The following is a 14,449-nucleotide window of genomic DNA, read 5'->3' as shown; positions in this document are numbered from 1 at the left end:
TTCCGTCCGCGGGAGACTCAGCTAATGACATATATCTCTTTCTTTATGAATCAGGCGTCTGCAGCAACTGCCTCCTCTCATACTGCGGAAGTGTCCAGACTTAAGCAGCTGGAGGATAAACAAGGTATGTTGAAACTTTAGTAAGTTTTAGCACACGTAAGTAGTTGTGTCTAATTAAAGCATTTATATCGCGCACTCTAGGGGAAAATGCCGAAAGTGAGGCGCTCAAGAAGGTTGTTGCCTTGGCCGAAAAGAAGGCAGACGCGGAGCAGGCTCTCCGCGAGAAGCACGAGGCTAGGGTCATTGAAGCTGAATGAGAGCTTCAGGAGGCCGTGAAGAAAAGCAAGACTTTGGAGCAGAGTCTATCATTGAAAGAATCCGAACTCGTCCAAGATCTCCAAGCCACAAATGATGCTCGAGAGGAAGCCCAGGCTTCTTTGAAGGATATTCAGGAGGCGCGGAAGATTGCGGCTGGTAAGGCTGTTTCTTATTCAAAGCAATTTATATGCGATAGCAGGGAAGATTCAGGGTGACCCATTGAATCCTTATTTCTCCAGGGGCGTTTGCAGATCTGACGTGCAGCATATCTGATGCTGCCCAATTCTGCCGAGCTGAGGGGAAGGAGACTGCGGAGAAGCTCTTCCGGCCGCAGTATTTGGCACCGAATTATCCGGTGTCGTTTGTCGACCAACTGAAGCAGCTGATCAAACAGCACTAGGCGGCCGAACTAGCTATGAAGGATTTGGTTATCCGGCTATGGCCCGCCGAGCCCATTCCGAGCAGTTTCTTTGGGCTCATGAAGCAAATTGTGAGTGCCTGTCCTCGGCTGGACGTCATTAAGCGGACGGTTTGTATAGAAGGTGCACGAATGGCATTTTCCCGTTGATAAGTATATTTCACATATATAATTTTGGTACTCAAATATAGCATCTATCGTGACATATTTGTCCATTCTTGCCATGATTGATTGAATATTGCTTGATAATCATCAAAAAGGATCATTTACTAGTCTTTGGTCTATCTTGCAGAAATGTGCGCAAAGGCACTAATAATCGTCAAGATTCCGTCTATGTGGCTATCGAGAAGAGTGAAGAAGAGAAGAGAAGGAAGAAGAGACTTGTGTGAGATGAAGAGAAGTAACCAGGGGGCTATATAAAGAAGTGGGAGGACCTTCTTGTGAAGAAAGAAGAGAAGAAAGAGGGCCAAATCACAAAGTGCAGATGAGAGGAGGGGAACAAAATCCCTAGGCGCTGCTGGAGGGATCCGATCGGGCCTGGCTACTCATCTCTCTCCCTCGCACCTCCTTCTCCACCTCCGGCCGCCGCCACAGCCAGGCCGGCGTAGTGGTGCGCCTCTGCCACCCATCCATCCACGAGCATACTCACCTCTAGCACCACACCACCATATCCACTCCACAAGTAGCGCCACCACCACCAGCTCGCGCGCACGACCAGCCAACCACCTCCGCCGCCATCTCCCTGCGCCGCCTAGTACCTTCAGCACCACCAGCGCCTCCACCGCGCCTTCACCCCACGCTCGCGCGCCCGACCAGACGAGGCGTCTGGTACCCCGCGCGATTCTCCTTGCCTCGCTGCTTCTCTTCTTCCTCCTTCCCTTGCCTCGCTGCCTCTCCCACGCCCCTGCCGCTGTTCATCTCTCTGCTCCTCCTCCTCTGCTTCCCCTAACGCTGCTGCTGCTGCTCTTCTTCTCAACCCCACGCTGCTGCTCCATCTCTTCCACTTCCTCTACTTCCCTCCTTCTCTGAACTCGAAGCTTCTAGCAGCTGCTTCTTCCTTGGCCCCCTGCTCTGCTCCTAATCTGAACCATAAATTGCTGCTACTCCCCTTCATTCTCTAAATTTCTGTAGACTTGAGATCATATGTAATATTCATATTTGGCTAGTGCTTGAAACTTGCTATTGGTTCAGATTTGTAACTGTATAATAATGCTATGACATGTTCAGTTTCAGACTAGTGATTGTTTAGTACTGTAGTACTATTTTTGTTCATCCGAGAGTATTAGAACAGTGCCCTGTAATACCATATTCGCATTTGTGTGTGTGTGTGTGTGAAATATATTAATTATGTACTGCACTTGCTACTGATTAGTGTCCAGTTTACTGTAGACTGTTGCTCAAGTTCCTGTGATATATATCATGTTTGATAGTTTAGTCTTCTAGTTATTGTTGCACTGATTTATGTCAAGGAGATTTGGCTAGTGTGATGTGAGTCCAGTACATGTGCTTTATAATCCTGTTTGTAACCGGTGTTCATTTTGTAGTCCCGGTGATATATCTTGTACCTTGTGCTAGCTATGAACCTGTGATATATATGTGTGTGTTATGTTCATGTCCTTTTACTTCTCTTGTCATTGATGATAGCTTTTGTTAGTATCTTAATTTCTCAAGCATTACGAAAATACCAAAAAGATTGTTGAAGATAATTTGAACCTTCCTTGCTACTGTGTTATTTTCTTTATCGTCAACTTTGGTTAGTTTAGGTCTATATTTCTATGCAATCATCATCTAAATTCTATTACCTAGCTTTAGCCGAGTATAGTTGCCGTCGCCTAGTCCCTGAGGAGAACACGACACTCGTAGTTTGGGTATAAAAACCCCACTGTACCTACTATCGATCATTTTGGCGCCGTTGCCGGGGACTAGTGTCGAGCGATTGTGTTAGGCTATAGACTAGGTTTTTCTTCTTTTTCTAGTTTGTGCCATATATTTGTGATATATCTCTAGCCACTAACCCCTGTTTTAGTTAGTATCTTTTTGTTTTCTTTTCCTTTTTTGCAGGTTGGATTATCCTCTCGGTTATGGCTTACTATTCAGATCATCAGGCTTATGCAAGCAACACTACAAACAGCACGGAAAGTATTCAAGAACTGATAAGTAAGATTTCCCATCAATTAGATGATTTAGCTCGGCAGCGAGAAGTAGTTTTTGAGGATAGGCCTAGCTCTTATGATCCTTATTCTAGAGGCCATCCTTGTGTTGCTCCTACCTGCCATATTTGTGGATTTCAGGGCCATTTGCCCGCTGTATGTCAGCGTGGTTACTCCCATCCTCCGGATTGTTTTGGCATGAGCTTCGCTCAACAGCATAGCTCATACCAAAACAATTACTCACATGGGTGGCCTGAAAGCCTGAATATGTCATATAGGAGCAACAACCCTGAGATCTCATCGTTTGCCTCTAGTTATCCATTGCAGGGATTCAGGTACAATGAGAAGAACCACAACTATGCTCCACAACAGTCTTATTCAGCTCCTATTCATATACCTCTACACCAGGAGATGTGTCCAATGGAGTTAAATGGTCCTCCATTTGGTCAACCAACATCTTCAACACAAGTGCCCACACAAGATGACTTTGATGATATAGACAAGCTCACATTGCTTGGTCTCGAGTTCACTTGGAGTGCCGAAGATGATCCAATTAGGCCGGTGATACTAGAGGAAATGAAGAAGATTAAGAGTGGAAAGGAGCTAGTGGAAGAAGCAAGGAAGATTGAGAAGAACATCAACGCTGGCAGTACTATATCATCACAGTTTGAGTTGAGTGTGGCTGAGATATCCATTGATACATGTGAGGTTCCAACACCTTCACATTCAGCTGAGCAAGATAGCGAGAGTCCAGAGGAAGAAATACTTCAGATCCAAGAAGAAATTCTCAAAGCCAAGGCACAAGATGATCCAGAGCTCAAACAACAAAGTGATCAAGTTGAAGACTCATCATCTATTAATCTTGAAGAAGCAAAAGAAGTTGATGTGATTGAAGATTAAGAACCAGAAACGCATTTGCCCATCATCATACAGGAGCGTGATTTAGCAGGTTTATCCAATCCTCTTGATGACATGCTTCCTTATGAGATCTTTGCTGCTACTTTCCATTGTGTTATACCATCAATTAAGCTAGACTTGAAAAATTATTTGCTTGGACATGATCATACATACATTGTTGGTGGCATTGCTCTCATTCCTGATGATGACACTTATTTTCCTTATGCTAGTCCTATGCTTAATAAAACATATTATTCCCATGCTAGTCTTGAGCTTAATGATAAATTTCATTCTCATGTTAGTGTCGACCTTGCTGATTTCTACCATCCTAAACATGTGCTTTATAGCTATGCTTATGTAATTGGATATTCGATTGATGACTTGGAGGGTATTATCCCTACCACTTGTATTGTCTCTTTCGTTGAATGCTCTTTCAGGTTTTTGCTTGTGCACGATCCATTACATGTTGACCAGGTTCAAGGTGACATTCCTTGGGACCCTGGTGGGCTCAGAGCATGGGGATGAGGAGAAGCAAGGGGGCACACACGAGGAAGGGAGAAGCTGGAGCAGGCATGAGGATAGAGAATCAAAAGGACAGGAGCTGCAGTTGGTGAGGTGATCGAGCGAGTGCTACATGATCAAAGCCCGGTGAGATGTTTCATGACCCATTCTGAATGTCATAAATACATGCTAAATTCAATTGCTAGTTGGGTTGCTTGAGCTAGTTATTACTTGTTATCAAGCTGAAATTCACCTTTGGCATTGTGCTTGATGTGAATTTGTGAACTTGATTTCTGAATGCCTTGTAAACTAGTGATCTACACCATGCATGCTTTGCTGAAATTTGTGGAAGTTATTAGTTTTGAGTGCTCAAATCCCTAGTACACTAGAAAACTTGATCATTTTCTGCTTTTACCTTGATACACCTAGATCACCATGTTTAGATGCTGAATTTGTGCTAAGTGTGTTCCCATTGAGAGCAATCACCTAACCACTATGGATTAGCATGCTATGTTCCCTGGATCGGTAGCATGTGAACCAGACATGGAAAAGTGATGATTCCTGTTTTTGTGCTTATGCGTTGTTCATTTAAGATAAGTAATATTGAATAAATAAGTCTGGTCTACCTACAGTAGCATGTCATGTTCCCTGGATCGGTGGCATGTGAAATCTGGTAGCTTGGACAGTAATAAATAAATAAATATGTAATTGTCAAACCAGGTGTATACCATGTTCTCGGGATCGGTGGTATGTTCCTTTGGGGAGACAAAAAAACTAATAATTGGTCGAGCCAGGTGTATACCATGTTCTTGGGATCGGTGGTATGTTCCTATGGTGAGACTAATAATAATATAATCATTATTTTATCTCTGTAAATAAGTGATTTGATCACAAGATTTAATTCTAGTTCATTTGTTCTTGGGATCATGCTCTTTTTAGGAACCATTTGGCACAGTCATCATTTAAACTTGTTGATCCTCATTTATCATTGTAAAAGTTTAAAATGGTCATGCTTACTAGTACTCTATTGCTCTGTAGCACTCTTAACCATTGATTTTCACTAGTTAAGTCCAAAGCATGCTTTGTTTGGAGATCTACTTCACTGGGACATTCTCCAGTCAGCTCACTGTTCATTATCTAGCTCTTGTCATATTCCTTTGCTTGAGGACAAGCAAAAGTTTAAGTGTGGGGGAACTTGATAAGTATATTTCACATATATAATTTTGGTACTCAAATATAGCATCTATCATGACATATTCGTCCATTCTTGCCATGATTGATTGAATATTGCTTGATAATCATCAAAAAGGATCATTTGCTAGTCTTTGGTCTATCTTGCAGAAATGTGCGCAAAGGCACTAATAATCGTCAAGATTCCGTCTATGTGGCTATCGAGGAGAGTGAAGAAGAGAAGAGAAGGAAGAAGAGACTTGTGTGAGATGAAGAGAAGTAACCAGGGGGCTAGATAAAGAAGTGGGAGGACCTTCTTGTGAAGAAAGAAGAGAAGAAAGAGGGCCAAATCACAAAGTTCAGATGAAAGGAGGGGAACAAAATCCCTAGGCGCTGGAGGGATTCGATCGGGCCTGGCTACTCATCTCTCTCCCTCGCACCTCCTTCTCCACCTCCGGCCGCCGCCACGTCCAGGCCGGTGTGGTGGTGCGCCTCTGCCACCCATCCATCCACGAGCATACTCACCTCCAGCACCACACCACCATATCCACTCCACCAGTAGCGCCACCACCACCAGCTCGCGTGCACGACCAGCCAACCACCTGCGCCGCCATCTCCCCGCGCCGCCTAGTACCTTCAGCACCACCAGCGCCTCCACCGCGCCTTCACCCCACGCTCGCGCGCCCGACCAGACGAGGCGTCTGGTGCCCCGTGTGATTCTCCTTGCCTCGCTGCTTCTCTTCTTCCTCCTTCCCTTGCCTCGCTGCTTCTCCCACGCCCCTGCCGCTGTTCATCTCTCTGCTCCTCCTCCTCTGCTTCCCCTGACGCTAATGCTGCTGCTCTTCCTCTCAACCCCACGCTGCTGCTCCATCTCTTCCACTTCCTCCACTTTCCTCCTTCTCTGAACTCGAAGCTTCTAGCTGCTGCTTCTTCCTTGGCCCCCCTGCTCTGCTCCTAATTTGAACCATAAATTGCTGCTACTCCCCTTCATTCTCTAAATTTCTGTAGACTTGAGATCATATGTAATATTCATATTTGGCTAGTGCTTGAAACTTGCTATTGTTCGGCATGTTCAAAGGCAGGCTGATCAGGGTTGTATTCGTCTTCGATAGTATCCGGATTGTTTTCATCTCCTGTGCCGGTATTGCTGTGGCGGGGTTTAGAGCGGCGCCAATGACGCCCATGCTTTGATTTCCTCCCTGAGGGGTTGTCCTTTGTTGCCTCATCACCATTGTTTTCTTTGGGGGTGTCCACCATATATATATCATATGAAGAGGTGGTTGTCCAGCGCCCTGTAGGCGGTGGTTCTTGTTCTTCTCCAGCATATTCGTCTATACCGTCGATGTCTTCGGAGTCAAAGTTGAGCACGTCGGTCAAATCATCGACAGTAGCTATTAAGTGGGTGGTGGGTGGGTAATGAATTTCTTCGTCGCCTGCTTCCCACTCAAGCCGAATATAGTTCGGCCAGGAATCCCCTGACAGAGAGAGAGAGACCTCAATGAATTTAGCACGTAACTGAAGGGCGAGTGCTGAAATATATCCGCGGCGGTGAACTCCATGATTGGAGACCAATCAGATTCGATGGGCATGGATGCATGCGGTCCGAAACCTATGACTAAAGACAAGTCCGGGGGTCCGGAGACACAGATTTCCTTAGAAGCGGAGTATGTGTTCGGCTCCAACGCCGATAGGTGTGCGGCCTCGGTGGCGGGGTCCATCCACCCGTCCTCAGATGGCACGATCTGCTCTCGATCAAAGTCTGGAGCAATGGCAGGCGCGATATCTCGAATACTGTCCGACGGCAGATATAAGTCATGCGCGTGGCGATTGTTCGACGCTCCTGACGTGGGCTCGAATCCGTCGAAGATCAAGTCTCCGCGGATGTCGGCAATGTAGCTTAGGTTCCCGAACCCGACCTGATGGCCAGGGGCGTAGCTGTCGATCTGCTCCAGATGGCCAAGCGAGTTGGCCCGCAGTGCGAAGCCGCCGAACACGAAGATCTGTCCGGGGAGAAAAGTCTCACCCTGGACGGCATTGTTGAAGGTTGGAGAAGCCATCGAGCCTTACAGCGACGACACAGAGGAACTCTAATTGAAAGCACCAATGTCGGTGTCAAAACCGGCGGATCTCAGGTAGGGGGTCTCGAACTGTGCGTATAAGGCTAATGGTAACAGGAGGCTGGGGACACGGTGTTTACCCAGGTTTGGGCCCTCTCGATGGAGGTAATACCCTATTTCCTGCTTGATTGATCTTGATGATATGAGTATTACAAGAGTTGATCTACCGCGAGATCATAGAGGCTAAACCCTAGAAGCTAGCCTATGGTATGATTGTTGTTGTCCTATGGACTAAAACCCTCCGGTTTATATAGACACCGGAGGGGGCTAGGGTTACACAGAGTCGGTTACAGAGGGAGATCTATCATCCGGATCGCCAGGCTTGTCTTCCATGCAAAGGAGAGTACCATTCGGACACGGGATGGAGTCTTCAGTCTTGTATCCTCATAGTCCAACAGTCCGGCCAAAGTATATAGTCCGACTGTCCGGATACCCCCTTATCCAGGACTCCCTCAGCCGGCCCCCAAGCCGAGTTGCATCTTGGACCTGTCGAAGTGCATGCGCCAATGCATCGAGTCGGGAGGCGGGGGAAAGTACTGGGTCTCGGTCCAGTCGACGAGGAAGTCGGCCAGGGCTTGAGACTTGATCGCGGTGCGGGGCTCGTAGAGGATGGTGTGGTCGGCTAGCTGGATCTCCCACTTGGCGACCCGGCCAGAGGTGTCCCGGCACCCGATGATTTCTCCGATAGGCGCCGTGCTGACGACGGTGACGACGTGCTCTTGGAAGTACTACTTCAGCTTCTTGGCAATGAAGTACACGCCGTAACAGATCTTCTGGTAGTGCGGGTAGTTCCGCTTGGAGATGGTGAGCACCTCTCTCAGGTGGTAGACTGGGTGCTGGGCGGCTTGGATCTTTCCCTTCTCTGGTCGCTCGACCACCAGCACCGTGCTGACCGCCCGGGAGGTCGCGGTAATGTAGAGCAACAGCGGCTCCTTGTCGGTCGGCACGGCCAGGACTGGTGCGATGGAGAGCATGCGCTTGAGGTCTCGGAAGGCCTCGTCTTCCTTGTCGTTCCATTCGAGCGGGCTTGTCTTCTTCATTAGCTGGTATAGGGGTAGCGCCCTCTCGCCCAGTCGGCTTAGAAACCGGCTGACTGAGGCTAAGCACCCGGAGAACTTCTGGACATCGCGCAGCCTAGCCGGCTTGCGCATGCGCTCGATGGCCTTGATCTTCTCCGGGTTCGCCTCAATGCCACGTTCCGAGACGAGGAAGCCGAATAGCTTTCCGGTCGGGATGCCGAAGACGCATTTTTCCGGGTTAAGCTTGACCTTGTATCCACGGAGGTTGGCGAATGTTTACTTCAAATCATCGAGGAGCGTGAGGTGCTGCTTGGTCTTCACCATGATGTCATCCATGTACACGTGGATATTGCGGCCGAGTTGCGGCAGCAGGCATTTCTGCATGCAGCATTGGAAGGTGGCGCCGGCGTTCTTCAAGCCGAACGACATGGTGATGTAGCAATATGCCCCAAAGGGCGTGATGAAGGACATCTTCAGGGCGTCGGCTGGGTCCAGCTTGATCTAGTGGTAGCCGGAGTAAGCGTCTGCGAAGGACAAGATATCACACCCGGTGGTCGAGTCGATGACTTGGTCGATCCATGGGAGAGCAAACGGATCCTTGGGACAGGCCTTGTTGAGGCTGGTGTAGTCGATACACATGCGCCAGGTCTTGTTCTTCTTCAGGACGAGGACTGGATTGGCCAGCCACTTGGGGTGAAACACTTCCATTATGAAGCCGGCCGTCAAAAGCTTGGCGACCTCTTCACCAATGGTTCTTCTCTTCTCTTCGTAAAATCGTCGTAGGGGTTGACGGACAGGCTTGGCGTCCTTGCGGACGTGAAGTTTGTGCTCGGCGTACTTCCTCGGGATACCCGGCATGTCCTTGGGGGTCCATGCAAAGATATCCCAATTCTCACGGAGGAAATCGACGAGCTCGCCTTCCTATTTGTCGTCGAGGCAGGCGCCTACGACAATGTACTTGCTGCAGCTGGGGTCTTCCGGGTTGATCTTCACTTTCTTGGTCTCCTTGGAGGGCTTGAAGGCGGCCTCGTCGGCCGGGTCCGGGGTCGGCATCGACGTAGCGGAGCCTCGCCAGCCAGGGCGATGATCCGGTCGAGCTGGCGCCACTCCTCGGCAATGACCATCGACTCGGCCAACTTGGCACCGTCTCGGGCGCACTCCAGGGACTTGCGGTAGTTGCCGGTGACGGTGATGAGGCCCTTCGGACCCGACATCTTCATCTTCAGATACACGTAGGGGGGAATCGCCATGAACTTGGCGAGTGCGGGCCGGCCCAGCAACGCGTGATACGCGCTGGACAGGTCCACCACCTCGAACCAGATCGGGTCGCGTCGGAAGTGGCTGCTGTCGCCGAACAGGACGTCGAGCCGGACCCGGCCAATGGGAGAGCAGGAGAGGCCAGGCACGATGCCGTGGAAGATCGTACGGGTCGGCTCCAGGTCCTCGCCTTGAGGCCGAGCTTGGTCATCGTGTCGCGGTAGAGGATGTTGATGCTGCTTCCGCCGTCGATGAGGACTCGGGAGAACTTGCATGTGCGCCGCGCGACAATGGTGGGGTTGAGGACGAGGGCGTAACCACCCGGGCTCGGCATGACTGTCGGGTGATCCTCCCGGGTCCAGGTGATCGGGATATCCGACCAATGCATGAACTCTAGCTTGGCCTCCTGCCAAAGGAGGCGCTCGCTGTGCTTGTCGTCGCCGAGGCTGGTGAAGACGACGTAGGACGCGTTCTGGTCCGGGTAGGCGTCGTTGCGCATCGTGCCGCCAACCGGAGGCGGCAGCGTAGGCGGCTGTCCCGCGCCTGGAGCCGAAGCCGGAGGAGGCGGGACGTCGCCCCACGTGATGCGCTTGGTGATGGCGCACTGTCGAACCGTGTGTGTGAAGGGTTTTGCGCCGCTGTGGTGCTTGCAGGGAGCGTCGAGCATCTGCTCGTAGCTCATGGTGGGTTGCCATATGCCGTCTTGCCGGTTTGCCAGCGCTTCACCGCCGGGTCCGCCACGGGCTCGGTGGCCGCGACGAGCTGGTTGTCGTGATGCTGCGCCGGCTGGTCGACCTTGCATTTGTTGTTCTGGTGATGATGCTGCCGGCTTCTTTGGCCGGCCGGCTTCGGAGGGGGAACCGGCTTCGCCTTGCCGGCTTCATCCAGCGCCACCTGGATCTTCGTGGCGGAGTCGGTGTTGACGTACTTTTCCACCGTCACCATGAGCACGGCCATGGTGGCCGGCTCGGATCGTAAGATCTTGTGCTTGAGCTGAGTGTCGTCTCGGCACCCGCTAACGAAGTATTGGATCGCCTAGGCTTCATGGACGCCCTCGCAACTGTTCCGGAGCTCGGTCCAGCGTGAGAGGTACTCGCGACCGGTCTCCGTCGGCCCCTGCATGCACATGGCAAGCTGGCTAGGGCGACTGGGTCGCTTGTAGGTCTCCGTGAAGTTGCGGACGAAGGCCTCCTCGAAGCCCACCCACGTGTTGATGCTGCCCATCGGCAGGCTGTTCAACCATGTGCGGGCCGACCCTTGGAGCATGAGCGGTGCGTAGCGCATGACGAGACGACGATTGGCACCTGTGATGCCAATGGCCGTGGTGTAGTCGGTGAGCCAGTCTTCTGCCTTCACTGTCCCGTTGTACTTGGGGTGTCGTGGGGGAGCATGAGCCCCTTGGGGAAGGGCTCCTCCCGGATAGCGCCGCTCTCCTCCACCTCCAGGGAGCGAGCGAGCTGATCGTGGCAGTGGCAAGCGTTGGCATCGTCGATGGCGTGCGGGCCGAGTCGACTGGCGGCCAGGCCCCGAGGGGGCCGGTCGGTCGGAGCCGGACGCCAGCCATGCTGACCGGGTCCACGCTGGATCTTTGGGATGGGCTCGTCGCCCAATCCGCCGACGGCTGTAGCGGCCTGGTCACGTCGAGTCCGGGCTCGGCCGGAGTGCGCCTCGCCGGGCGGCGAGGAAGCGGTGTGCAGAAGTTCGCCGGGTCTGCCAAGGCGGGCGGAGCCTGATCCCGTAGGCTTGGCGAGCTAGTTGAGGCGATCCTGCTGGGTGTTGGCTGCGTTGAGGAGCTCACACATCCGCCTGATGTGCTCCTGCAGCTCTTCACCCATGAGTCAGTCCAGGCCGACTGCAGCTGCCTAGGCAGCGCGCATGTTCTTCACTGGGGTCTCATAGATGGTTCCGATGGCGCCGAGGGCCCGGACGATCGCTCCTCCCCGAGTACGCACATCGGTGACCTGGCTGGGCTCGGCCGCGGCGGGCGCGAATCCGTGGGCGGCGTCGTGCTCCAGCTGAGCAGCCTCTAGGCGACACTTGGTGGCGGCGAGTGTCTCGGACAGGTCCAGCATCTGGTGGCGCCTTTCCTCGAGTTGGGCTCGGGCCTCGGCAACGTTGATGGCGTCGACGTCGGTGCCGATGGGGATGCAGAGGCTCTGCATCGCGGCACGCAGTGGATCGGACGGCTCGGTCCATTTCGCTGCGGCCCTGGCTTCCGCGGCCTTCCTCGTCTTGCTCGACGAGGAGGAGGCGCCATCGCTGGTGACGAATACCTCCACATGGACGTCCATCGCCCCGGCGGCAATGCCACCGCCGAGGGAGAGGGCAGAGTCGGAGTAGCTGAGCACCTTGCTGGGGTACTCATTTGCCGCGAACGCATCGGAGATGCGCAGCTAGGCGAATGAGGCGGCAAGCGCGACGGACTCGTCGGAGTAGGAGAAGGGCCCCGTCTGAAGCATGCTCCTAGCTAGCTCCTCGAGCTGCCCCACGGTGGGCGCCAACTGTCGTGGTGGGCGCACGGCAGATGCCAAGGGATGGCTAAAGAGAGGAGGAGGCTCGAGGGCACTGGTGGGCTCCAGAGGCGGGGTTGGCATGAGCGGGCGCGGGACGCCGAACATACCCAGGTTCGGGGCTCTCCGGAGAGATAATACTCCTAGTCCTGCCGAGTGTAGTTGGATGATCGATAGTACAATGTTCCTCTTGGAGCTGTATGGAGGAGGAAGGAAGCTGGCCAAGGCTTGGGCTGCTCCTTCTCTCCGGTGTTGCTTTTGGTGGCTAGTCCTATGCTTGCTTGCCTTTCTCTACGTACATCACACACCACATCCTCCCCCATGTGTGTGGGCTCCTGGGGGGGGGTTTATAGACCAACCCCCCAGGGTTACAATGGTAACACGCCGAGTTGGTGGGTTCGTATTGTCGGTGTCCGGGATCCCGAGCTGGGTCGCGTTGGGGGCTTGTGGTTCACCGGGTTCCCCTAGGTGCGGGCCCCACATGCCTAGGGGGACTGTGCGTCGTCTTGTCGATCGTCAGGGCGTGGCCGAGTCGAGTCACGAATAGTCCTCCCCGTCAGGTTGCCACTTGTTGTCGTCAGCGGTGAGGGCGGGAGCACTATTGCCACGCCAGCCCTGGTCAGCAGGTAGGTGAGGGGCACTGTTGCCACGCTCCGATTGACCATAGGCATGGGCGGAAGCACTGTTGTCTTGGTCATCGGTGATTGAAGTCTCGTCCCATCGTACGGCCTGGATAGAACGGGAGCTGACCCGTGGCTGGATTGCGCTGCACGCCACGGGTGGGGCCGGCTTGTTGGGGAAGCCTTGGTTGCGCCGGGTTGGGTTGTCTCGCGCCAGTTGTTGGGGCTGAGTCGACGTGTCTTACTGGGTCGGCGAGTCTGGCTGGCTTGCGGGGCTTGGCCGGGTCGAGCGACCCAGCCAAGCGCGTGCCGATTTTGAGGGGCGGTGCTGGCCCCGTTGCTTTTGAAGAGGATCCGGGTTCCGTTTCCTGCCCGGGGTCCATCCCCCCGACAGACAGGAATCCCTATCTCTTTATAAAGGCGGTAGAAATTGTGTGCCTCCCCACTTGCCCGTTAAAATCACTTATTCTCCAAGCGCCACAGTTGATGGCATGATTGGGTTACCCATGCCCGTATTGATGAGGATCGTGTAATAAGGGGACACGATCTCTGCTTTGACAAGACGTGCCAAGGAAACCGCCTCGCAATATGCACGGTGGCTGGTTGTGAAAAACGGTTCGAATAATGACCGGGCCGTGGCGTGATGTCACTCTACGAAAAGTTGTCAGCAAATTAGATTTGTGGAATATTGTTCTCTCTACAATGGTATGTGGAATTTGTTTTGTAGAGCCGGACACGACTCTCGTGTTTAAAATCTTCTATGGAGTATTCAGAGAAGGAACCTGCCTTGCAATGTCGAAGACAATCTGCGCGCTGGACTCGTCGTCATTGAAGCCTGGTTCAGGGGCTACTGAGGGAGTCCTGTATTAGGGGGTATTCAGACACCGGGACTATATACATTGGCCGGACTGTTGGACTATGAAGATACAAGATTGAAGACTTCGTGCCGTGTCCGGATGGGACTCTCCTTGGCGTGGAAGGCAAGCTTGGCAATTCGGATGTATAGATCTCCTTCTCTGTAACCGACTCTGTGTAACCCTAGCCCCCTCCGGTGTCTATATAAACTGGAGGATTTAGTCCGTAGGACAAGAACAATCATATCATAGGCTAGCTTCTAGGGTTTAGCCTCTATGATCTCGTGGTAGATCAACTCTTGTAATACTCATATCATCAAGATCAATCAAGCAGGAAGTAGGGTATTACCTCCGTCGAGAGGGCCCGAACTTGGGTAAACATCCCCCGCCTCCTGTTACCATTAGCCTCAGACGCACAATTCGGGACCCTACCCGAGATCCACCGGTTTTGACACCGACAATCGCCTGCACAGTAAGCTGCCTCGCCGACCTCGTTGGCGAGATCAGCCTCTCCGATGAGCCTGCATCCGATGCAGACACCGACTGCCTTGAGAACCGTCTCGTCAGCCTCCTTGACCAGCTCCACGTCACCAGCGAGCCTGCTGCCGACTTGGAGTC

General features: G+C 52.5%; 1 protein-coding gene across 1 annotated transcript; it reads left to right on the top strand.

The window, feature by feature from the left end:
* The first annotated feature begins 1,264 nt into the window (after positions 1-1,264).
* Positions 1,265-6,415, top strand: LOC123159014 (uncharacterized). The gene is made up of 2 exons (XM_044576818.1): positions 1,265-4,431; positions 5,626-6,415. Exon 1 carries the CDS (start codon positions 2,818-2,820, stop codon positions 3,784-3,786), a length of 969 nt encoding a protein of 322 aa, XP_044432753.1. The 5' UTR covers positions 1,265-2,817; the 3' UTR covers positions 3,787-4,431; positions 5,626-6,415.
* The last annotated feature ends 8,034 nt before the right edge of the window (positions 6,416-14,449 follow it).

This window comes from Triticum aestivum, chromosome 7B, assembly GCF_018294505.1.
Source record: "Triticum aestivum cultivar Chinese Spring chromosome 7B, IWGSC CS RefSeq v2.1, whole genome shotgun sequence".
NCBI classification, from domain to species: domain Eukaryota; kingdom Viridiplantae; phylum Streptophyta; class Magnoliopsida; order Poales; family Poaceae; genus Triticum; species Triticum aestivum.
Note: the sequence above shows the minus strand (reverse complement) of the source record. Positions and strands in the feature narration are given on the sequence as shown.